The 22,415-nt window shown below is 42.8% G+C and overlaps 3 protein-coding genes across 7 annotated transcripts; all 3 read right to left on the bottom strand.

The window, feature by feature from the left end:
- Positions 1 to 235: 235 nt before the first annotated feature.
- On the bottom strand, positions 236 to 6,935 carry LOC310789902 (uncharacterized protein). Of its 2 annotated transcripts, none has more exons than XM_083651610.1 (9): positions 6,800 to 6,935; positions 6,626 to 6,680; positions 2,580 to 2,725; positions 2,275 to 2,449; positions 1,857 to 2,132; positions 1,410 to 1,724; positions 1,147 to 1,325; positions 854 to 1,003; positions 236 to 687 (listed from the first exon to the last, which is right to left on the bottom strand). In XM_083651610.1, the coding sequence occupies exons 2-9, from the start codon at positions 6,675 to 6,677 to the stop codon at positions 514 to 516; spliced, it is 1,467 nt and encodes a 488-aa protein (XP_083507736.1). In that variant the 5' UTR covers positions 6,678 to 6,680; positions 6,800 to 6,935; the 3' UTR covers positions 236 to 513. The 2 variants fall into 2 exon arrangements, with proteins under 2 accessions (XP_083507736.1, XP_083507737.1); XM_083651611.1 differs by having other exon boundaries at positions 1,147 to 1,297.
- A 1,845-nt stretch (positions 6,936 to 8,780) lies between these two features.
- Positions 8,781 to 15,756, bottom strand: LOC310789753 (uncharacterized protein). 2 transcript variants are annotated; one of them, XM_083651420.1, is made up of 8 exons: positions 15,687 to 15,749; positions 15,511 to 15,559; positions 14,778 to 14,832; positions 14,257 to 14,529; positions 13,820 to 14,113; positions 13,527 to 13,693; positions 11,177 to 11,299; positions 8,781 to 11,022 (listed from the first exon to the last, which is right to left on the bottom strand). In XM_083651420.1, exons 4-8 carry the CDS (start codon positions 14,345 to 14,347, stop codon positions 10,804 to 10,806), a joined length of 894 nt encoding a protein of 297 aa, XP_083507546.1. In that variant the 5' UTR covers positions 14,348 to 14,529; positions 14,778 to 14,832; positions 15,511 to 15,559; positions 15,687 to 15,749; the 3' UTR covers positions 8,781 to 10,803. The 2 variants fall into 2 exon arrangements, with proteins under 2 accessions (XP_083507546.1, XP_083507545.1); XM_083651419.1 differs by lacking the exon at positions 14,778 to 14,832 and having other exon boundaries at positions 15,687 to 15,756.
- Positions 15,757 to 16,644: 888 nt separating this feature from the next.
- LOC310790695 (uncharacterized protein) lies at positions 16,645 to 22,046 on the bottom strand. Of its 3 annotated transcripts, XM_083652429.1 has the most exons (10): positions 21,970 to 22,046; positions 21,809 to 21,857; positions 20,480 to 20,637; positions 20,223 to 20,355; positions 19,759 to 20,031; positions 19,269 to 19,619; positions 19,004 to 19,164; positions 18,849 to 18,874; positions 18,659 to 18,815; positions 16,645 to 17,623 (listed from the first exon to the last, which is right to left on the bottom strand). In XM_083652429.1, the coding sequence occupies exons 2-10, from the start codon at positions 21,852 to 21,854 to the stop codon at positions 17,462 to 17,464; spliced, it is 1,467 nt and encodes a 488-aa protein (XP_083508555.1). In that variant the 5' UTR covers positions 21,855 to 21,857; positions 21,970 to 22,046; the 3' UTR covers positions 16,645 to 17,461. The 3 variants fall into 3 exon arrangements, with proteins under 3 accessions (XP_083508555.1, XP_083508553.1, XP_083508554.1); XM_083652427.1 differs by having other exon boundaries at positions 18,659 to 18,874; XM_083652428.1 differs by lacking the exon at positions 21,809 to 21,857 and having other exon boundaries at positions 18,659 to 18,874; positions 21,920 to 22,031.
- Positions 22,047 to 22,415: the final 369 nt, after the last annotated feature.

Below are 22,415 nucleotides of genomic sequence, written 5' to 3'. Positions count from 1 at the left end.
TTTGTGATTGGTCACGCCCATTGGCACACCCCCTTTGGCCAGTGGGCGTGGAAATGTAATACGTTTAAGTTGGCCCGTGACCTACTTTTCTACAAAGTTTTGTACAAATCTGTTCATAAGGTCATTATAGAAAACAGTGCTGCTGTTCTCTAGAGTTAACCCTAACCCAAACCAGAGACCAAGACGGGACTGGTCTAGAGTCTAGACCAGTCCCATCTTGGTCTCTGATTTGGGTCTTCTCTCTAATTTACTACGCCTCCCTTTTAGTCTTTATTCTATTCCTTAATTTGCCTCTTGTCCTTGATTTCCTTGGCAGCACAAAATGGGCTACCATATATATATAGCAAAAGGCGCTAATTAAATCAATACTGCACTGGCTTCAAGTTTTGTTTGATCACATCTCATTTTCGTGTGTGTGTATTAATCCAATTGAGAATCTGATTAGCTGTGTGCCAGCTTACACAGCGACCACCGAATTAAATTCTGTTGCAAATCAATTTTCCAGCATGCTCCCTAAAGGAAGTTGAGTTTGTCTGAGGTGTAGACATGAGAGTTAGTGGAGTCTGAGCCGAGAGCAGAGGGAAAGCTCAGGCCCTTCAGGTCAAACTGCGGTTCAGGGTTCGAGGAGAGGCAGTCAGAGCCCAGAGAGAAGGATGGAGTGGCTGGCGGGCCTCCTGAAGCTGGAACCTGGAGAATGCAGAGAACAGGAAAGATTAAATGAGTCTGCTTGGGATTTCGCCAGACCAAAAAACAATTCAGAAATTAGCCATTTCTTATTACTTTGTTTGAATGTTTATGACATGAGAGATTGGTGCGTTTACATGGTTGACATGGATAAAAATGCAACACCTACCAGTGGCTCCAGGGACCTGGATTCAGGTTCCATAGCAGGGAGGGGAGTGGGCTCCTGAGTGTATGTTGGAACATATGGGGGAGTCGAGTAACTCGGGCCTGGAACATATGGGGGAGTCGAGTGACTCGGGCCTGAAGGTTGACTGGTGTCCTGAAAGTTGACAGAGGATGTTGAAATGAGAGAAAGTGTCACAATATGAAAACAGATTGGTGCCTTAAGCCCCAAAATATTGCCAACTGGAGATGTGTGACCCCAATACGAGTGTCAGAAAACCCCTTGGGTGAGATACCTACATCATGGTAATACCGAGCGGGCGCTGCTGCAGTCTGAGGAACAGACATGTCCCTTTTAGAGGAGCTCTTCTTACAGCAGCACCTCCTCGTGCAGAACCAGCAGATGACCACCGTGAAGATAGCACCGATGGCAATAGCAATATAGCCCCCGCTATGGAACAATGGAAGTCTGTCGGAGTCTGTAAGAGCACAGAATTGTATTTATGTTGATTTGAAACATTGAGCGATGGGTTGTTCGGACCCCTCCCTTCAGCATTACTCACCATCATCACCAACCACGGCCAAGTGGATAACGAGGGCCAAGTTGCCGTTCTGGTCTCGGACCTCAAAGAGGCCGGACTCTGAGCCCTTTAGGGGACCAATTGTAATATCCAACGTGGATGTCAAGGATGCTGATCGCATCCGAATTCTCTCTGCAAACACAGAATCAAGAGACCGTCTCCCTGCTTCTATCACCAGTATGGGTTTCCTCTTCGAAGTGGGAGTGGGAGTGAAGGTCACGGTGCACAATTCGGTGTCCAGAGGAAATTGTACGATTAGTTTCTCGTCCACCCGTTTCACATATGATTTAGTGTTCTCTGTGTATGATAAAGGGTAGGTTGCATTAGACTGACAGGGGTTATGAACTGAACGTACCCCAAAATACACAGAATTCAACAACAACAAAATTGTGGCCATTTCTAGAACTCTAAGCTTAATACATCGTTTACCTGTTACTGTGAGCTTCTTCCTGGCTACCAGCGTGTTGTCTTTTCTTCTTAAGTTATAGTAGCCGTTGTCTGCCTGGGTAACGTCCATCAGAGTCCAGCCAATACCGGCGATCTTCACCCTGGCTACTGCACTACTGGCTTCAGGGTTGGTGCGATTCCACAGGATCCTTCGCTGAGCAAGGCTGTGCATGGGAGTGAATTCCACGATATCTGTGTCTCTGAGAATGAGGAAAGAGTAGCTGTCCCCATAGTCCTTGGAGTCCTTGTCAGAACAATCTAAAATAAATCATGTATAGAATAAGAAAAAAACAATAGTGGCTGATTCTATTGAAGAAGAAATTTGGATCAAAAGTATTTAGGTGTAATAGTCCACCACTATAACAGGAGTACCTTTAAATGTGCATTACAATGCTCTCACCTATAACTTTAAGTTCGAAGAGGTCCGTTACCATCCATGTATCATTAACATCCTCATCATCATTATAATCACTTACTGAGAGTGAAAAAATGCCATCATCTCTCTCCGTCACATCACGCACAGACATTCTAGAATTGATCGTAGAATTTGACAACGTGTAGCGCGGGTCCTTCACCTGAATATGTAGATGACACAAACACATCCACTCAGGGTCGACAGTAGATTACAATTCTCTCCTGTAATCTGCGGCAATTCAATCGAGATCTGGTTCGCCCTGATTTGAATGGGATCTAATTGTAACGCACCTCTTTGTTTGCCATTATTAGTTTCCTGGGACCTCTGGGGTTAGTTGGAGTGAAGTACAGCTTTCTGATCATCGGTGAATTGATGTTAGCCGGTATATCGACATTTTTGCCATAGCATTTCGTCTTTGTCTCCATTGCATATGAACCTTGAAAAGAAAAGATACAAGTGAAGAGGAGACAGCTCTGGTGAGTTACAAGTAAAATCAGACCCAAAACATTTGAGAAACTGTAGAAACGTGTGTTAAAATTTGTAGCCACAGAACATATCTGTGTTTTAAATTTGATACCACAGGAAAGATTCACAACATGTGACTTGTCGTAAATTGTAAACAAATGTAATAGTAGTTGAAGAATACAATACATTTAGCATGTGTCATTTTATTTTTTACTTGATTTACAGATGACTTCATGCCAATCGGTCAGGGTGAGACGCTTCACTCCTCTGTACTTTGGCACTATCAAACTTCTATTCTTTACTGAGCAGTATCTAATTGATGAAAACAACAACGCTAACTAGCTAGCAAGCTAACGGCAGAAACCTACACACTAGCTCGTTGTTACACGCTGAAAATGGCAAGTTGGATTGTTGTTGAAAACTATTTTCCAAGGGCACTGCCGCTAAGCGCCGCCCATCGCCATTCCAGAATGGTGACCAGCACTGCCAGACTCCTCTCCCAGAAGGGAGGGGAGGCTGACCAGTGAGACTACTGATGCAATAACATTTAGTGAGCAACACTATAGGGCAGATGAGGCTACACAGCAGCTGAGCTATAGGCATCGAGCGTGCGTAGTAGTGCGCGAGATGCCTAGTACTCTCATAAGCCTCAAAATAAATGTATCACATCCATTGACTGTATATATCGCATCAGACAACAGAAAGCACAGAAAGTATGTTTGGGTTCTTCTTCAGCCATTTGTTTACACTAGTGCTGATACCAGTTGGAGCATGCAATCAGTAATTGGATATTTAGTGGGCTCTAATTACTTAATTAAAAAATTCCGCTCTGTCACTGTCTGCTTGGGAGCCCTGCTGCTGGTATCTGGGTTAAACATGAATGCTATTGGGGAGATGGTCGCCCTCTCCTGTGAACTGCGTTGCTGTGGCGCACTGGTAAAGTGGCTTTTCTCTTTGGTGCCATGTTCATGAACAGTGACTGCCTGCAAAACTAAATGCATTTGTGTGTGTGTGTGTGTGTGTGTGTGTGTGTGTGTGTGTGTGTGTGTTCACATGTGTGCTCACATGTGTGCCACCTGGTGTGTGTGTGTGTGTGTGTGTGTGTGTGTGTGTGTGTGTGTGTGTGTGTGTGTGTGTGTGTGTGCGCACACACACACATGTGCGTGCACATGCGTGTGTGTAAATGCTCAATGAAATGTAATTACAAATTATAGCCTAACATTTATCAAAATTAATAGATGACCTGTATTTCAAAAAATAACGAATGGACTGGAAGCAAAAAAAATACAGACTTATTTCAAAATTCTGCAAATGAAGGTGACAAGGTGAAAATAGGAATTACATTAAACAATCGTTTTTTAAATTTCATGTTATTGATCAAATGTACCAATCGTTTGTCAATTGCACTGTCTGGGACAACATTCTGTTACTGTTATGTTACTGCAAATCTACTGGTATAATATGATTTCTAGGCTGCAGTGTTCATAATTGATAGTACTTCATGCAGTTGATGTTTGTGAATGTGCTGCATGGCTTTCGCCACCAGGTGGTGATTTTGAGTAAGTAAATCAAATCGAATAAATAACCAAGAAGGCCAATCAGAAATTATATTTATAGCAAGATTAGACCATTTCTCACCCACACTGTTTCAAATACTTGTTTACATGCAATTTTTCTCTCAACAATATCCTATTGTCTCACAATCTGGTCCCTCACAACAAAGGAAATCACAGAACCTAACAACCTATAGCAAGACTATACAATATAGAGCTTATAAAATCCATGGTAACCTCCCACCCTGGACTCACCATTGTAGAACTACACAAAAGACCTCGCCATTCAATTTTACTTTTTGATTAGAAATAACTCTTCTTTCTCCAACACTCACACGGCTCTGCTTCCAAGACAACACAAGTCAGGAACGCATTGGCAGATCAATCTGACATGCACTCAGTACTGGCCTACAAAAATAATTTTGGACTGAGATCATTGTTTTCACATACACCAAAATCTGAAATGAGGTCCCTTATCACATTAGAGCAATAACCTCCATCTCACATTTCAAACAGGCCTACAAACAACATCTGATTCAAGAATACACCTGCAACAACCATTGATCCAACTCACATTCATATCCAGTACCATCGCACTCCGGCTTCTTCTAATTGTTTATGCTGCTGTATGTATGACTGTTTGCTGTGCATAAATTATGTTTGTGTTTTGTTCTACAGCTATGTGCTGCAGAACAGGAACCTGCTGAAAACCAGTTTTTAACTGAGTCAGACCAGTTTTAATTGCAACACTTGTAATGTCACTTTTAATATTTTCCTGTATAAATAAACTGAACTGAACTTTATTGTCAGTACTCAGTACACAATCATATCATCATCATCATCACTGATGATCATCATCATCACTGATGTAGGCCTATGGATGAATTGACTGGATGTTCTCTAACTGGAGTCCGGGGAACAAATAGCCTAATTTGTTAATTTTATTAATGAATTGTTTAATTAATACAAAAATCAATCAATTTTCAATAAATTTGTATTTAAAGTGCAAAATCACCATAAAGCACACTTTACAATTAAAAGAAAGCATAGGACAAAGTATAACAAACAATGCATTAAAAATATTGACGTTAAAAGGATGTTTAAAAAACAAAACAAACAATATAAGAGCCACATTAAAAACATCGAGTTAAAAGGGGTGTTCGAATACAAATAATAGAAAAAACTAATAAAAAGCCACATTAAAAAAAACTGCCATAATAAAAGGGTGTTTTAAAATGTAAAATGCAGTGAAAAAAGGTGGGTTTTCAGTCTTGATTTAAAAATTTCGACAGAGCTCGATTATGAGCAACCAGATGGCTTAATAACAATAGACCAAATCAAAGTTTATTTGTCACAAAGCCTACTGAGTAGGCCCTACTCCATAATACAAGTACAATGTGCAGTGAAACATTATTGCTGGTTCCTTAATGTGTTGCTTAATACGTAGCCTAGAATAAAGTAAATATGCATTATATACAAATAAATACAAGGATGGAATGAGCTGTTATACACAAATTAATTGTGCAGTTGAGTTAAACAGATGTATGACATAGAAAGAAAAATAATTATATACGCCTATATATGATAGGCAGGGGTTTTCAAAGTCTGAGGCTGTGTGGACTAGGCATGGGTCGATTATGGGCCAGATAGTCAGATAAAGACACACACACACACACACACACACACACACACACACACACACACACACACACACACACACACACACACACACACACACACCACACCACACCACACACACCACACACGCACACGCACATGCACACGCGCAGACACACACACACACACACACAGTTGCATGTCAGTGTCAGCATGTCATCTGTCCCGTTTTAGCTCGGTCAAACTTTTGGCAAACTCGTTGTTTATGTATTTAGTCTCTCAAGCCAGACTGTCTCTTCTACATTCTGCGACAGTTTAGGTGGAAGCATTTGAAAATTGCGAGAGCCAAGCATCTGTTTTAAGAGACTATTGTGTATTTAGGATTATAGGAATGCACATTAATATGAGGAGGCGGGCAAGACAGGCAGGGTGCTCAGACAGTCTGTCTTGTTGCTCAAATCCGCAGCGCCTATTGTGCATTATGGTGGCAAACAAATTCAGTTCAAACTGTTGCATAAAGAATAAGGTAGTTGTGTTAAAAATAAACATCTAGCCTGGCTCGTGTGTCTAAAGTAGGCTACTCAATGTTTCACTATCACTCCTAACGTTACAACTAAAAATGGCAAACATGATTAAATCTACACGTCTGTCAGACCTGTCTGACTGGTTAGGAATAGGAAGACTGGGTTCACTTTACTCACCGACGGAGAAACAACAAACAGCCAGGAGTGGAAGTAACGTTAACCAGAACATGTCCTGCAAGGAAAGGGAACAACATGTTATAACTGGCCTAACCCTAACATTACTTGTTAGAAGAGGACTTGGATAAGGACGGAAAAAAATTGGTATGAAGTAATTAAGATATAGGTACTCACTGCGAAGGGGGGAGAGAGACTAGGTTTTGCCTCCCAGTTGCGGCCAGTTTGCGTTTACACTCCCAGGACAGATCGTCTTTTACATTAGGCTCTCTCTATGTTCCGCTCCGCTAGCAAATACTGGGTAGGCATCCATCCTGTCCTGGTCTAACCCATAATATAACCTTGCAAGGCAGCTGGATTCGCGCGAGATCTTGAGATCTCACTATGCCCCCTACCGAAACATCACGTGTCTGTGGTAATAAATGTAGCCTGCCCAGTGCCTACTGCAGTGGTTTTCAAACGTTTTCAGGTCAAGGACCCCTAAACTGACACAAATTAGACTACAAACCCCCCAATGATAAGATTTTGTCTCAGGGTCTCCCATCTGATAAGAGTATTGCTATTAGATGTTGTATTGCATAATGCATGAAACCCATGAGCCACAACCAAAATAGTCATACATTCTGACATTGTGTTTGTTACTTATGGATGTAATTGTAGTGAAAATAAATGTTTCACCTTTTTCCTGGGGACCCCCTGGAACCCTCTCAAGGACCCATGGGGGCCCTCTGAACCCACTTTCAGAACCATTGGCCTGGCCTACTGTATGCGTTTAATCTCCTAATACCAGTAGCGGAGCCAGAGGGGGGGCAAGGGGGCGGTCGCCCCAGGGCCCACTCGTCAGGGGGGCCCATCAAAAAAAAAATTTTTTTTTTTTTTTTTTTTTTTGCAGGCCAGGCCACCTGGCTGGCAACCTGTGTTTTTATTTTTTCTTCTTCAGAACAAGCTTGTCTGTAAAGTGGCTTCACTGTAGTCTTTCTTGGACATAATATTACTTGGCTCAGTGAGTGACAAATTGTGTTTTCGGATATAGGGGCTATCAGCTATTTTACAGTTGTGACTTAAAATGACTTTATTTAATAAAGTCAGTGGTGTGAGTCTGAGAGGAATTCAATCAATAGACAATAACATTGGTGTGTTTAAAATGAGATATTCCACTAAATATGGCTAAAACCGATTCAAACATGCAAAAAAGGCACATTTTTCTTCGCGGCCTGGCAGGCCCGGTTCTACGGGGGTGCAAAAGCATGCATTGCACCCTTATTTGTCTGCATGCTCAGTTGAAAAGTAAAAAAATGTATAAATGCTACAGCTGCACACTTACTGTTTAAACTTGAATTATAGTTGTTGTTTTTCTTTGTTCTTTGATGTGATTTTATGGCTTTTTGGCACCTATATGTAACCTTTTAAGGTTGAGATAATTGTATTATCATTATATGGTCCAAATATTTCAGTAAAGCACTTGAAACACTTGAAATATTCTTGCTTGGGTGGTATCATTCTACTTGAAATGATGGTCAAATGCATTATTTTTAGTAAAATAACATGTCAAATTTTTCGGCCGGCCGGCCTTTGGCCGGCCACCCGAGTGGGCCCGGCCTTCGGCCGGGCATCTGCACCCCTTCCTATCTAGGATGCACCCCTAGTCATCTTGTTCTGGAACCGGCCCTGCGGCCTGGCCTGGCCTTCAAAAAAAAAAAAAAAAAAAAAAAAAAAAAATCTTTTTTTTGATGGGGCCCCCCTAAGAGCTTCGCCCCCTCTGGGCTGATAGGGTCGCTCCGCCCCTGCCTAATACCATCACTAAAATATTCTTCTGATGATTCATAGTTTTGCCATGTACTTTTTTAGTTTATTTCAGTCCTCCTCATTCAACCTGTACAACTGCAACATAAAAATACATATCAATAACAACCTGCAAAAGTGGTTTTATATAGCTGAGGATAGCACATTGTTCCCTGTGGGTTTAAAAACAATTTCAAACTACATTGTTCCCTGTGGGTTTAAAAACAATTTCAAACTACATGTAGAGGGCACTCAGTAGAGTGCATACCTCCACCAACCTTTCAACAAAGTTTTGTGCTGTTACATGACCATAGCGCAGATTACATTTATAGATTGTACAGGATACAAGTGAGCACAACCTTGATTAAAACAACTTTATTAATATTGCATATTAGGAAATGTGTTTGATTCATATTTGCATACATTTTTTGGGATATGACATAAGTGCTGAGATACACACAGTTTAACAGTTTCCAGATATTGATCTTATTTTTTACAATGCAAATTCAAAATATCACACACACATTTAACACCCTGAAGAAGCTGAAGGCACAATAGTGTTTTAAAATAACACATACAAATACATTATCAATCACAACCTGAAAAAGTGGTTTTACAGTATATAGCTGATAGCAGCATGTTGTTCCCTGTGGGTTTAAAGCATCGACATAAATAAATAGGTTTAAAGGAGAAACCTGGATCTTATTTTCAGCCTAGTTTATGTTAAACTCGTCACTCCACAACTCTCTGAAAATGTTTCTGAAAAACAGAAAATCTGTTGACAACTTCTCGAGATATGCTGCTGACAAAAGACAGACAGACAAACGGGGGGAAACATGGCCTCCGGCAAAATCCGTTGGCGGAGGTCATTATAGAAAACAGTGTTGCTGTTCTCAGTCTAGATCAGTCTTGTCTCGGAGGTCATTATAGAAAACAGTGCCGCTGTTGTTCTCAGTCTAGATCAGTCTTGGGTCTTCTCCCTAATTTCCTATGACAGAGGTTTTCAAACTGGCAGGCGTGCCTCCTCAGGGGGGAAACTGTCCTCCAGACAGTTTCAGGGGAGGCTCATTGAATGGAAGTGAAAAATATTACATTCATTATTACATTAGTTATCAAGAAACATGGATGCGGTCTGAAGTCAAACAGCAATATCAGGCTGTCTTGGCTCAATTATTGAGTGTCTATATGGGATCAAATAAAATAATCATAATGCCATAGGCATCTAGGAATTGAGTGAAGGGGGATATTCCAGGCATTGTCCGAGGGCTGAAGGAGGCCCGCAGTGTCAGGTTTTGAAAACCCCTGTGACCTATGCCATCTCTCTTTTAGTTGTTATTCTATTCCTTAATCTGTCTCTTGCCCTTGATTTCCTTGGCAGCAAGAAATTGGCTACTATGCGTATTCATGATAGATTCTGAGTACAAGATACATTTATGGCATATATTTCCATATAGAGCGAGCGAGTGAGAGAAAGACAGTGAGAAAGAGGAGAGAGAAATAAAATAAAAAATCTGCACACTATGTTAGTCTCATTACAGGAATAGATTTAAATTGGTTCTGGCCTTGGTATTAGTGGTAGTCTCGACTGGTTTGGTCTCAACAACAACCACAGTAAGAGTGTGGTGGTGGGGAATCGATACAGCATCGCAACATTTTGAATGGCAATATATCATATTGCATGAATGCCAAGTATCATATTTTATTATACAAATTGTCAAGTGCATGCAACATTTACGACGCTTTTATGGCAGTGTTGGTAAGTCTGTATGCTTGAGAATCCCATTTTGCTGCAATAAAAATTATTGAAGTGAGATGAACAGACTAGATACTTTATTTCATTAGATAAAACCGATGTTGACAAAGTTTTTTCCTTTGGGGACAGTTTGCAGGTAAAAAAAAAAGGTAATAAATCACAATATATCGCAATACTCAATATATCGCAATACTAGCATATCACAATATCGCAATACTATCGTATCGTGACTTAAGTGTCGTGATAATATCGTATTGTGGGGCATCTGGTGATTCCCTAAACCACAGCACCAACTGATGCTATTGAGTCATGAGGATTGTATGTGAAGTTGAGCAGAATAAAATAAAAAAATATATATTAACATTTTAAAGGGAACTAATTACATCAATACTGCGCTGGCTTCAAGTTTTGTTTGATCATTTTTTGCATGTGTATTAACCCATTGATACCTGATGCAGCATTTGTGTGTATCCCTTTAAGACCGCGCGGTCTTAAAGGGATACACACACAAATGAGGGATATACACGCAAATGCTGCATCAGGTATCAATGGGTTAATCCAATCGAGAGACTAATTGACTGTGTGCCAACTTACACAGCAACCACCGAATTCAATTCTGTTGCAAATTAATTTTCCAGCATGCTCCCTAAAGGAAGTTGAGTTTGTCTGAGGTGTAGACATCACAGTTAGTGGAGTCTGAGCCGAGAGCAGAGGGAAAGCGTAGGCCCTTCACCTCAAATTGCGGTTCAGGGTTTGAGGAGAGACAGTCTGAGCCCAGGTTAAATTGCGGTTCGGGGTTCGAGGAGAGACAGTCCGAGCCCAGAGAGAAGGATGGAGCGGCTGGCGCACCTCCTGAAGCAGGAGCCTGGAGAACACAGAACAGAAAAAAATGGGAAATGAGTAATTTCTTATTACTTAGTTTTAATGCTTATGACATGGGAGATTGGTGCCTTTACATTTCATGCATTTAAGGAGGTTGTGCATCCTTCAGGTTTAGGTGAAAAAAAGACAACACCTACCGGTGGCTCCAGGGACCTGGATTCAGGTTCCCTAGGACGGAGGGGAGTGGGCTCATAAGTGTACGTTGGAACATATGGGGGAGGGGTAGTCGAGTTACTCGGGCCTGAAGGTTGACGGCCGTCCTGCAAGTCAAGGTCAAGGTAAAAGTTTTTATCCACGAGGGGCTCAAAAATCTACCGTTTACACACAAGAAGAAACAACAGCATTACATGTTATTTAAAAGGCCAATAGCAGCAGGCTAGGGTCGGCAAGGATTGACTGGGCCTTCTTTGTGGCTCTGCCTTTGTGCAGTTGGGTGAGGTCCTTACATGCAATTTTATTGCACGTTTTAACAATGCGCTGTACACAGCGTGCAGAACATGCGCTATATACAGCGCCTCATGGTAAACGAGGAAGTCACTTCAGTTCGGTTAATCTTTGTTAGATCTTGGTGTGTGGATTCATTCAGAAAATGACCGTTTCCAGTAATTTTGGATTCTTATTTCATTGCGTGGTGAGTACACGATTCACAACATGTACATGTGAGTGTTTCTGGCGCTGTTGCAATGTGCATTTTGGGTGACTGAACAGGAGTAGGCAGCTGTACCGGTCACTCACTACCATTGTAGCGCTAAGTAGCAGTGAGGGCTGTACCTCTGTGTAGGGAACGCACAATGACAATAAAAGCATCCACATTATCCATTTACTGTCGGCAATATGGCAAATAGGCGGATCTCCCAAAAGGTTGAACTATCCTTTTAATTAATTTATCCATGCCGCACAGCGTTTGATACACGCTGCCTTGCATGCTGAGTCTCAGGGTGCTTTCTCACTGGGGACCCGGGAGCGGAACCGAGCACACTTGTCCCCAAATTGACCCCAGGTGTGGTTCGTTTGATGAGTGTGAACGTTGCGTTCCGTGTCTGGAAACAGCGAACCGTGACATGGTCCACTTGAAAATGTGGTCTGGGAAACACTTTGGCATGCCCGGGGACAGAACACTTGCGAATGTGAACACCAACCATACCGAACCACGTAGACAACACACGGGCGAGGATACACTCCAGACGTAGTTGATGACGCAATTGTTCCGTTCCGTTCCCGAGCACGGAAGACCTTTTGTAATGTGAAAGCTGACCAGCAGGGGAGGCAGGAGGGGGGGCAATCGTACTCCGGCAGTGAGAAGCAGTCTGTAGTCTGCTTTCAATTAACGCTATCGTCATCACTGACAATAACGTTTGACCCACTTGGTTTAAGAAAATACTTTTTAAGGTTTGATTCATGTCTCATCTCTCTCTCTTTCTCTATGCATGTCGTTATGCAGGCGCAGTATAGCCACAGTCTCCACCTGTTGAGAGCTGGTGACTGACCCAGACACATGCATTCCGTGTGCATCCTAATTGTGAATGACAGTAGGCTATGGCTTGTTGTTTCGGTCATTGCATAACATACAGTAGCCTATACTACACTGTAGTAACCTACAGATAAAAATATTTGTTAGGCTATTTAATAGAAGGAGCTGTGTGAAAATGTATTTTTTTGCCTATTTTATTACAACTCAAATTGGGCTGAGAGGGGATTATTTTCACCGTGCTTAGTGACCATCAGGGTGGGAATTACATGGAGGCCATGGCCTCTGTTGCCCCTCCCTCTGGCCGTGATGCCCTGAGATCCCTAAGGCCACCTTGGCAGTGCCCTGCTACTGCTTTAAAAGCATCAGTGGTCTTAGTTTAATGTAGCCTGCTCTATGTAAAGGATGTGTAATTGAATCATTTTAACACACGTTTCAGAAAAATCGCCCTTCACAATGTCAATAGAGCAATTGCACACCGAAGGCCAGATGGCCTTGCCCCTAAAATGATGAAATTCCCACCCTGGTTACCGTCAGATTTTAATTTGTCGGACTTTGAATAATTATAACGGGAAAAGTCTGGCAATTACGGAATTAACGGAAACCTTGATGATCAAATGAGAAAAATTGGCACAATAAAACAGTCGCCTTAAAAGTAACAGTTCACTCGAAAATGAAAATTCTACCCACCCTCATGCCAGTTGAAACACAGGTGAAGTGTGTCCATAATAACATACAGGATAGCTGCCAGCACGACTGGAGAGAAAACCAGTCCCCACTGACTGAATTGTAGTGTACTGTAAGTCAATGGTGACTGGATTTCTGTCGAGTTGTGCTGGCAACCTCGAAGTGTGTTATATGGACAAACTTCACCTGTTTCAACTGGCATGAGGGCCCGTAGATGCTGACAGAATTTTCATTTTTGGGTGAACTGTTCCTTTAGGCCCCAAAAATATTGCAAGGTAGAGATGTGCGACCCCGATACGAGTGTCAGAAAGCCCCGTGGGTGAGATACCTACATCATGGTAATGCACAGTGGGTGCTGCTGCAGTCTGAGAAGCAGAGGTGTCCCTTTTAGAGGAGCTCTTCTTACAGCAGCACCTCCTCACGCAGCAGCAGCAGGCGACCACGGCCAAGAGAGCGCCGCCACCCATAGCAATATAGACCCACTGAGGAGGAGCAGGGTCTGCAAGAGCATTGATTAGAGATGTAAGTGGTATATGGTGATTTGAAACATCGAGTTGTTGAAGACCCCCCCCCCCCCCCCCCCCCCCCCCCCCCCCCCCGCAAGGTAGACCTCAGCATTACTCACCGAGCACCTCCAGCTCGACAACGAGGGCTAAGTTGCCTTTCTGGTCTCGGACCTCAAAGCGGCCAGAGTCTGAGACCTTTAGGGGATCAATTATAAAATCCAAAGTGGAGGATGGCTGCATCCGAAATCTCCTTGCAAACACATAATAATCAACAGACTCTCTCCCTGCTTTTATCACCTCTATGGGTTTCTTCTCCGAACCGCGAGTAAAGGTCACGGTGCACAAGTAGATGTCCAGATCAAATTTGATGGATAGGCTCTCGTCCACCAGTTTCTCATATGATTGAATGGTCTCTGTATATGATAAAGAGTAGGTTGCATTAGAACAAGACTGACAGGGGTATGAACTGAACGTATTCCGATACACAGAATTATTATTACCGTATTTATTATATAATATATATACGATTTCTACAACTCTAAGCTTATATCGTTACCTGCTACTGTGAGCTTCTTCCTGGTTGCTAGTGTGTTGTCTTTTCTTCTTAAGTTATAGTAGCCGTTGTCTGCCTGGGTGACATACATCATCTTCCAGAGATTACGGTCCACCTGCCCCCCGCCTCCCCTACTGGCTTGAGGGTCGGTGCGATTCCACAGGATCCTTGGCTGATCGAGGCTGTGCAACGGAGTGAATTCCAGGAAGTCTGTGTCTCTGGAAATTCTGAAAGAGTACTCGTCCCCATAGTACTTGTATTCCTTCTCAGTACAAACTAAAAAAACATAGAAAAAGTAAACAACAATATTCCTTGATTCTATTGAAATCAAAAACCGAAAAGCATTTATCTGGCGCACCGCTTCTTCTTCTTCTCTGATCTGAAGCAACCCGGAACAACGACTTCCGGGTTGCTCGAGGTGCTCCAGATAAATGCTTTTCGGTTTTTGAGAGACAGAAAAGTGGATTTTATGCAACAATTTGGATGCAACAACTAGGTGTCATTAAAAGAAGAGGATGTTTTACATCGGATAGCGTCTTCACTTCACGTGAAGACTCAGGTAGGAGCCGGCATTTAGACCTAGACGTGAAAATGTCACAGTGTAAAATGGGAAAATGCGTGACGTTCGCCGGGCGCTAATGCGCTCGTATGAGCCAGAAGCGCCCGGCTAGCGGGGTAAATTAAGAGCAACATACCAGAGTCAAATTCCCTGTATGTCTACATACTTGGCCAATAAAGCTGATTCTAATCATATCAATTACGTCAATAATGTGGCCCATCCACTTTAATTTATTCAGGCCCGCCCACCTGCAATTTCATTTCTAGCTACGCCACTGCTCCATTTGTAGGAAGACTTTGCTCAATTTGTTTTTGAAACATTTGCGCAATGCATCCGTGCGTGGCCCAAAATGGTTAACTCATAGTGAAAACCATCTCATATTACACATGTAGGAGCCTTGAGTGTTTGTTAGAATAGTTATTATTGATATAGCTGTACAAACGTGATGTTAGTTAAAAGTGGAAAAATGCTTCCCGAAGATGCCTTTGCTAGCAGGCACCACTGGTAGACACTGCGAACTCAACGGCGCTCAGCGCTGCACACGGCGGGCGCAGCAGCGAGTGTAGCGGGGAGAGGGGGAAATACGTTGTTCGTTCATTTGCTACCTTCAAACCTTTCGCGAACTCTACGTGTATGTCTAGTGGTTGCATTGCCCCTGCCGCTGCCGGACTGCGTGATTTAAAACTGGGTTTACTTACCGACGGAGAAACAACAAACAGCCAGGAGTGGGAGTAACCAGAACATGTCCTGCAAGGAAGCGAACGGATATGTTATGATCTATGCTTAGAAGAGGACGTATTCGGATAAAAGCATTGGACATCAGCTAAAAAGTAAAATAAAAATAAAGTGGTCAGAAGTAACGTTAACGACTCACTGCAATATGTTTTTCCTCCCAGTTCGAGCTCAGATCGTCTCCAGGCTACTCTTCTTTTCTCCGTCCGTCCACTGGCCAGCGTCAAATGAGCAGGAATTTCTGAGCAGGAATTTCTTACTTCCTGTCACGATTTTTCAGAATAAAAGCAATCTATATTATTATATTAAGCTTGCTCCAATCAGTCAGAACACCATGAAAACGGTCCGATTTCAAATAAAGATTAAAAATCAAAAGTAAATTGTTGCACGTCAAACTCACTTGATCCATGTAGAGGCATTTTGTACCATACATATCAGTATAGTACATAAATATACCCAAACACACAATAGTGTTCATACCTGAGTTTTATCTTTGTTAATCACCTTCAAAAAATATTCCACAAATTAACTAATTTAACTGATATAAATCTTTGATTTGCATTTGTTCTAATCTTTGTATTTTTAAACATGCAAATTCCTCTTAGATCATACTGACTCACTCTAAATTTGAACCTTCTAGATACAGTCAGGAAGCATTTTAGGCAGCGGCATAGGCAGGGCCACCCGGTATGGCGGCTGGCCAGCAGGAAGGGGAACCAGAAGACTGAAATGCTGTAGAACACTTGAACTCTGGCCCTGGAGAGCTGCATGCTTCAGTGCTCTCCTCTCACATTGTTCTAGACTTGCCAAAAACTCTGCCTTTTCTTGCCTCAACAGGTCAATTATCTCATATTGTTCAACTCCTCCCAATAACTCAACTTGCCTCAACAGGTCAATCAGGGCGGTACAGCCCAGTATGGTAATCTTGATCTTGGAGGTACCATGTGGTCTATGGTTTGGCCCTTGGAGCCATTATCCAGACAGAGGCTCTTTCCGGCTCAGAGGACCATGAAAAACTGTAAATGCTTATTGTATGCTTAAGTGTTGTGAAAATGCCTGGATCAGAGAGCCTCTGACTACATGAGGATCCTAAGGCCATTTAACCATTTATTTGGTGTCGATGAAGGATGGAAGATGGATGGATACAAGGATGTGAGTGGTACAATCCAAAGGTAGAGTGTGTGTTCCAAACACAAAGGAAATACACAACAATCATGTACAGGTTGCCTGTCCAGTGATAGCACAGCTTGCAGATCACGGACCAATAGCAGGCGGAGCTACAGCTCTGGGAAAACCCTCATCTTGTGCTGTCTTGTGTGAGGTGCACACAAGGATCCCAAGATGGCGACAGGCCACATGGACGTGCTTCAACATGGGAGTCCAAAAAACAACGGTAGACTATGTCCAAATACAGTATACAAGTCAATGGGTGAGAGGTGAGGCATTATGGGAATGAGTCCATAGAAGTCCAGTCCAGCGATTCCCTGTGTGATGCAGCCATCTGGTGGTCCGCGGAGGTATTGCAAGTGGGATCCCAAATAATTTGAGGAAGAAAGAAAAATACATAAATGTGGAGAGCTCCTTGAAAACTGTAACAATGAAATAAAAAGTGCTCTGAGAACACATAATTTGGGCTCCATGTTTTTTATGGGGTTGGAGGTGGACCACGAAAAGTTTCTAGATTTTCAAGTGGGTCCTGAGTTGGAAAAGGTTGGGAACCGCTGGTCTAGTCTCTATATTTTATGTAATATTTTGATATTTTTAAACAAAAACAAAAATCTGCAGACTATTTTAGTCTCATTCCTCAGAATAGAGTTGAATTGATTCTGGTCTTGGTATTAGTCGGGGCTCGGTGCCAAGTCACACAGGGACCAAAATTGCTAAATTCTGTAGCAAATGAATTTTCCAGCATCCTCCCTAAAATTTTAAGTTGAGTTTGTCTGAGTTGTAGACATGAGAGTTAGTGGAGTCTGAGCTGAGGGGGGGAGCAGAGGGAAAGCTCAGGCCCTTCAGGTCAAACTGCGGTTCAGAGCCCAGAGAGAAGGATGGAGCGGCTGGCGGGCCTCCTGAAGCTGGAACCTGGAGAACGCAGAGAACAAGAAAGATTAAACGAGTCTGCTTGGGATTTCGCTGAACCCACAAAATACTTGAGAAATGAGCAATTTTTTATAACTTTGTTTTAATGCTTATGCCAGGAGACAATGGTGCCTTTACATTTCATGCAACTTTCCCCGCCATTGACGAGAACTTCCGTCATTTATGACACAACACATGCCCGCCATTGACAAGGTATGCGCCAATCCATGTTTTCACTGTTATACAGTAGGGGATGCTGTTACGGCTCTTGTGAAATAGTACAGCACTTCCAGGTCCAAAAAAACAAGTGAAGAAGAAGGTCTGCCAGAAACCAGATGGAGAGGATAGATAGGCTTGTTGGTCAAAGTGCTGGTATCGGCAAAGTTAAACCACCCGATCGTGCTCACTCGTCCACAGGAACGCGGACTCGATGATAGTAGAGCGGCCTCTCAAACATTTCAGCCGATGGATGAGCTCCAGATGACAGACCCTTTGTGAAGCACAAGGAATCAGTCGCCTGCACGGCTCAAATGAGAGGTCGGCCACCACCTCTCATCTCAGGCAGCGGGTTTGATCTCTCCTCTAGACGCCAGTGTTACACCGAAATCTGTGACCATCTAAATGTGTGGCCGTAGAGGGCGCTGATACACATTTTCTCCAGATTTCGGGGGAACACCAGACAGTATCTTCCCTCAAGAGACTACAGCCAGGCATTGGATTCGTTTCACGATCCACTTGAAAATGACAGCATTTTGTCCAAATTTTATTTATTTATTTATGAAAATGACAAACATCAAGTGCTGATAAAAAAAAGAATGAAAATAAGAATGAAGAATAAATGTGATTTTTGTGTATACGAACATAAGCTCTGTTCTTTCTTTTGATATATTTACTGTTTACATATTCATAGAACAAAATATTCTGGGGGTCTTGAAAGATTAGTGAATATGATCAAAAATAATACTTTAGTTAAGAGTTAAGTGTATGTGTATGTTTCACGTTTAGGTGAGTTCACATGGATAAAAATGCAACACCTACCGGTGGCTCCAGGGACCTGGCTTCAGGTTCCATAGCAGGAAGGGGAGTGAGCTCCTGAGTGTACGCTGGAGCATATGGGGGAGTCGAGTAACTCGGGCCTGGAACATACGGGGGAGTCGAGTAACTCGGGCCTGGAACATATGGGGGAGTCGAGTAACTCGGGCCTGGAACATACGGGGGAGTCGAGTACCTCTGACCTGAAGGTTGACTGGCGTCCTGCAAGACCAAGGATGTAGAAATGAGAAAAAGCGGCACGATATGAAAACAGATAGTTGTCTTAAACCCCAAAACATTGCCAGCTACCCCGATACGAGTGTCAGAAAGCCCTTTGGGTGAGATACCTACATCATGGTAATACACAGCGGGCGCTGCTGCAGTCTGAGGAACAGAGCTCTCCCTTTTAGGGGGGCTCTTCTTACACCTCCTCACGCAGCACCAGCAGGCGACCACGGCCAAGAGAGCGCCAACACCAATACCAATATAGAGCAAATATGGAGGAGCAGGTTCTGTAAGAGCACAGAGATGTAAGTGGTTTGTGTTGATTTGAAACTTTGAGTGATGAGTTGTTTCAGAACCCCCCCCCCCCACACACACACACAGGATTACTCACCATTTACTTTCAGATCGACGACGAGGGCCAGGTTGCCGTCCTGATCTCGGACGTCAAAGCGGCCAGAGTCTGAGACCTTTAGGTGATCTATTTTAAGCCCCAAACCCCAAGAGATTTCAATAGGTGGTGGCTCTGTATGAATTCTTCCTGGAAATAACTCCTTTCCTGGTGTCCACTCGTTCATATATATCATCAGTTGCCCTGCTTTCATCACCTCTATGGGTTCCAACTCCGTACTGTTTACACCGTGACCTTTACTGGAAGTAAAGGTCACGGTGCACAACTTGGCGTCCAGAGCGAAAGTGATATGTAGGTTCTCGTCCACCAGTCTCTCATATGATTCAGTGTTCTCTGTATATGATAAAGAGTAGGTTGCATTAGAACAAGAGACTGACAGGGGTATGAACTGAACGTTTCCCAATACTAAAAGGCTTAGGCTGTACGTAATAAAACAGTGGCGATTTCTACAACTCTACGTTGACATCGTCACCTGTTACAGTGAGCTTCTTCCTGGTTACCAACTCGTTGTCTTTCTTTCTGAAGTTATAGTGTCCGTTGTCTGCCTGGGTGACTTCCGTCATCAACCAGTGATTGCGGTCCACCCTGCCCGTGCCTCCCCTACTGGCTTGAGGGTCGGTGCGATTCCACAGGATCCTTGGCTGATCGAGGCTATGCAAGGGAGTGAATTCCAGGAAGTCTGCGTCTTTGGAAAATCTGAAAGAGTACCTGTCCCCATATTTCTTGTCATCCTTGTCAGAACAATCTAAAAAAGCATGTATAGAAAAACATATTTTATACACACACACACACACACACACACACACACACACACACACACACACACACTCTTTGGCTGATTGTATTGAAGAAGAAATTGACATGAAAAGTATTTAGGTGTAACAGTCCACCACTATAACAGCAGTGCCTTTAAATGTGACATTACAATGCTCTCACCTAAAACTTTCAGTTTGTAGACTTCAAAATCCACATGCTCGAAGTATAACATTGAAAAAATGCCTTCATCTCTCTCCGTCACATCGTGCAGAAAAACTGCAGAATATGTCTTCCTGTAGCGCGGGTCCTTCACCTGAATATGTAGATAAGACAAACATCCACTCAGGGTCGACAGTACAATTCTATCCTGTAATTGGCGGCAATTAAATTGAGACCTGGTTCGCCTCAGTGGAATGGGATCTCTAATTGTCACTCACCTGTCCATCTTCCATCACTAGCTTCTTGGGACCTGTGGGGTTAGTTGGAGTGAAGAACATCTTTCCGATAGATATAGGGTGGCCGCCTGCTTCCATATCAGACGGCAACCTGAAATTTCCACCATAGCATTCCTCCTTTATCAGCAGTGCATATGAACCTTGAAAAGAAAGGACACAAGTGAAGAGAAGACAGATCTGGTGAATATTACAATAAGTAAAATCAGACCCAAAACATTTGAGAACACAAAAATGAAGAAACTGTAGAAATGTGTGTTTTAGAATTTGCAGCCATAGAACATATCTGCAAACCATGTGCTTTAAATTTGATACCACAGGAAAGATTTACAAGTAACGTGAATTATTTTGTAATAATAATATCAATGTAATAGCCTAGTAGTTGAAGGAAACAATACATTTTGCATTTTATTTTTTTATTTAATCAAGAGATAACTTCATGCCAGTCGGTCAGAATAAGACAAGGTGCTTCACTCCTCTGTACTTTGGCACTTTCAAACTTAATCAGTATACAGAAAACCCCTTTTAGAAATCATGTATTCTTTACTGAGCAGTATTTAATTGATGAAAAGGTATCCTCATTTGTATTGTTATGAAAATTTAACTTTTTCACACAACTTTCTGTGTTTCTCCAAAATAGCAACTTTTCAGGAACTAAGAAAAACAGCCTTGTTTTCACTTCTCACCTTGAACACCCGTGCATTTTTGGGTTTATCCATTGGGTTTTGAAAGAGTCTGAGAATGTGGGCCTCCCCCAAGACAAAGCTTAGAAAAAGGAGCCCCCCTCACTTATCTTATAATAGGTCCATGGTTATAGCCACCCGTCAATTAGCCTGGGTAAACCCAGCCCCCACGTGACCTGCTCTCAGACCTGCTCGACTAGTGAGCAGGGTCTGTCTGAGAGCAGGTCACTGGGGGCTGGGTTTACCCAGGCTACCCGTCAATCACTCTCTCTCTCTCTCTCTCTCTCTCTCTCTCTGCTCAACATTGTTGTAGTAACACCATTTTATTTTGAAATTCAGTTGACTTTGCCATTTCCCACGGATATTGTCGCGTTTTTCCTTCATGGCTTGACAGAAGAAGTCTGCCTTCACGCGCCTAGTCGGCTTGAAAATAGAACAAAAAATCGTTGCAGGTCAGGCAAGGCGTGGGTACACGCAAGGTTCACGCTGAGGCGCCCTGTGTACCAAAATGACGCCTATTTAAAAGCGTGGGTAAAGGCAAGGCGTAGGCAATGCTTGGGTGCCCTGTGCTGTGTGAACATAGGTGGCTGTGTGAACGTAGCCTAGACTGGGGGCGGGCTGAGCTACTCACCGACGGAAAAACAACAAACAGCCAGGACTGGAAGTAACCAGAACATGTCCTGCGAGGAAAGGGAATTAACATGTTATAAACCCACTTAGAAGAGGACATAGATAGACATACATTGGATAAAAGCACTTAACATCAGCTAGAAAGTGACGTTAAGTACTCACTGCAAGTGGGGGGATCCTCCCAGTTTAGTCCCAGCCCAGGACAGATCACAGGCTCTCGGTCGTATCTTCTCTGCGGGGCGAGGCTCCAGTCCGTCCGTCCTTCCTGGTCCTTCCACACAATTTTAGACGGCATGCACAGGTACGCCCCCTGCTACAAGTTACGCCCATTTTATTATTCTGAGGATTCATAGTTTTGCAGTGATATTGTTTTTGTTTGGTTTAGTTTAGTTCATTTTATTTCGGTCATGCTCAACTTGTACTTGTAACTCAAATAGGCCTACATTTGAAAATAAATAATAACACGGTATTACTTTTGAAGCAGTGACAAATCAAATCAAGCTTATGCTGACCGAAAAGGTGGAGAAGTGTGCTGAAGCTGCTTATTACACCTTTTTACATTCATTATTTTATACAGATCCCTGAAGATTTATATACTGAAAATGAAT

This window comes from Poromitra crassiceps (genome assembly GCF_964638095.1).
Source record: "Poromitra crassiceps genome assembly, chromosome: 15".
In the NCBI taxonomy this organism is placed as follows: Eukaryota; Metazoa; Chordata; class Actinopteri; order Beryciformes; family Melamphaidae; genus Poromitra; species Poromitra crassiceps.
Note: the sequence above shows the minus strand (reverse complement) of the source record. Positions and strands in the feature narration are given on the sequence as shown.

Coding starts and splice junctions, on each gene's coding strand:
- LOC310789753 (XM_083651419.1), bottom strand. CDS start 15,556: ATGTTCTGGTTACTCCCACTCCTGGCTGTTTGTTGTTTCTCCGTCG. Junction 14,114..14,256: donor GAAGAAGCTCACAGTAGCAG/GTAACGATATAA, acceptor TATCATATACAG/AGACCATTCAATCATATGAG. Junction 11,023..11,176: donor CCAGGTCCCTGGAGCCACCG/GTAGGTGTTGTC, acceptor TGTGTTCTCCAG/GCTCCTGCTTCAGGAGGTGC.
- LOC310790695 (XM_083652427.1), bottom strand. CDS start 21,854: ATGTTCTGGTTACTTCCAGTCCTGGCTGTTTGTTGTTTTTCCGTCG. Junction 20,638..21,808: donor TGTTTGTTGTTTTTCCGTCG/GTGAGTAGCTCA, acceptor TTTCTTTTCAAG/GTTCATATGCACTGCTGATA. Junction 18,875..19,003: donor CCGCTGTGTATTACCATGAT/GTAGGTATCTCA, acceptor TTGGTCTTGCAG/GACGCCAGTCAACCTTCAGG.
- LOC310789902 (XM_083651610.1), bottom strand. CDS start 6,677: ATGTTCTGGTTAACGTTACTTCCACTCCTGGCTGTTTGTTGTTTCTCC. Junction 1,725..1,856: donor GAAGAAGCTCACAGTAACAG/GTAAACGATGTA, acceptor TATCATACACAG/AGAACACTAAATCATATGTG. Junction 1,326..1,409: donor GGCCGTGGTTGGTGATGATG/GTGAGTAATGCT, acceptor GTGCTCTTACAG/ACTCCGACAGACTTCCATTG.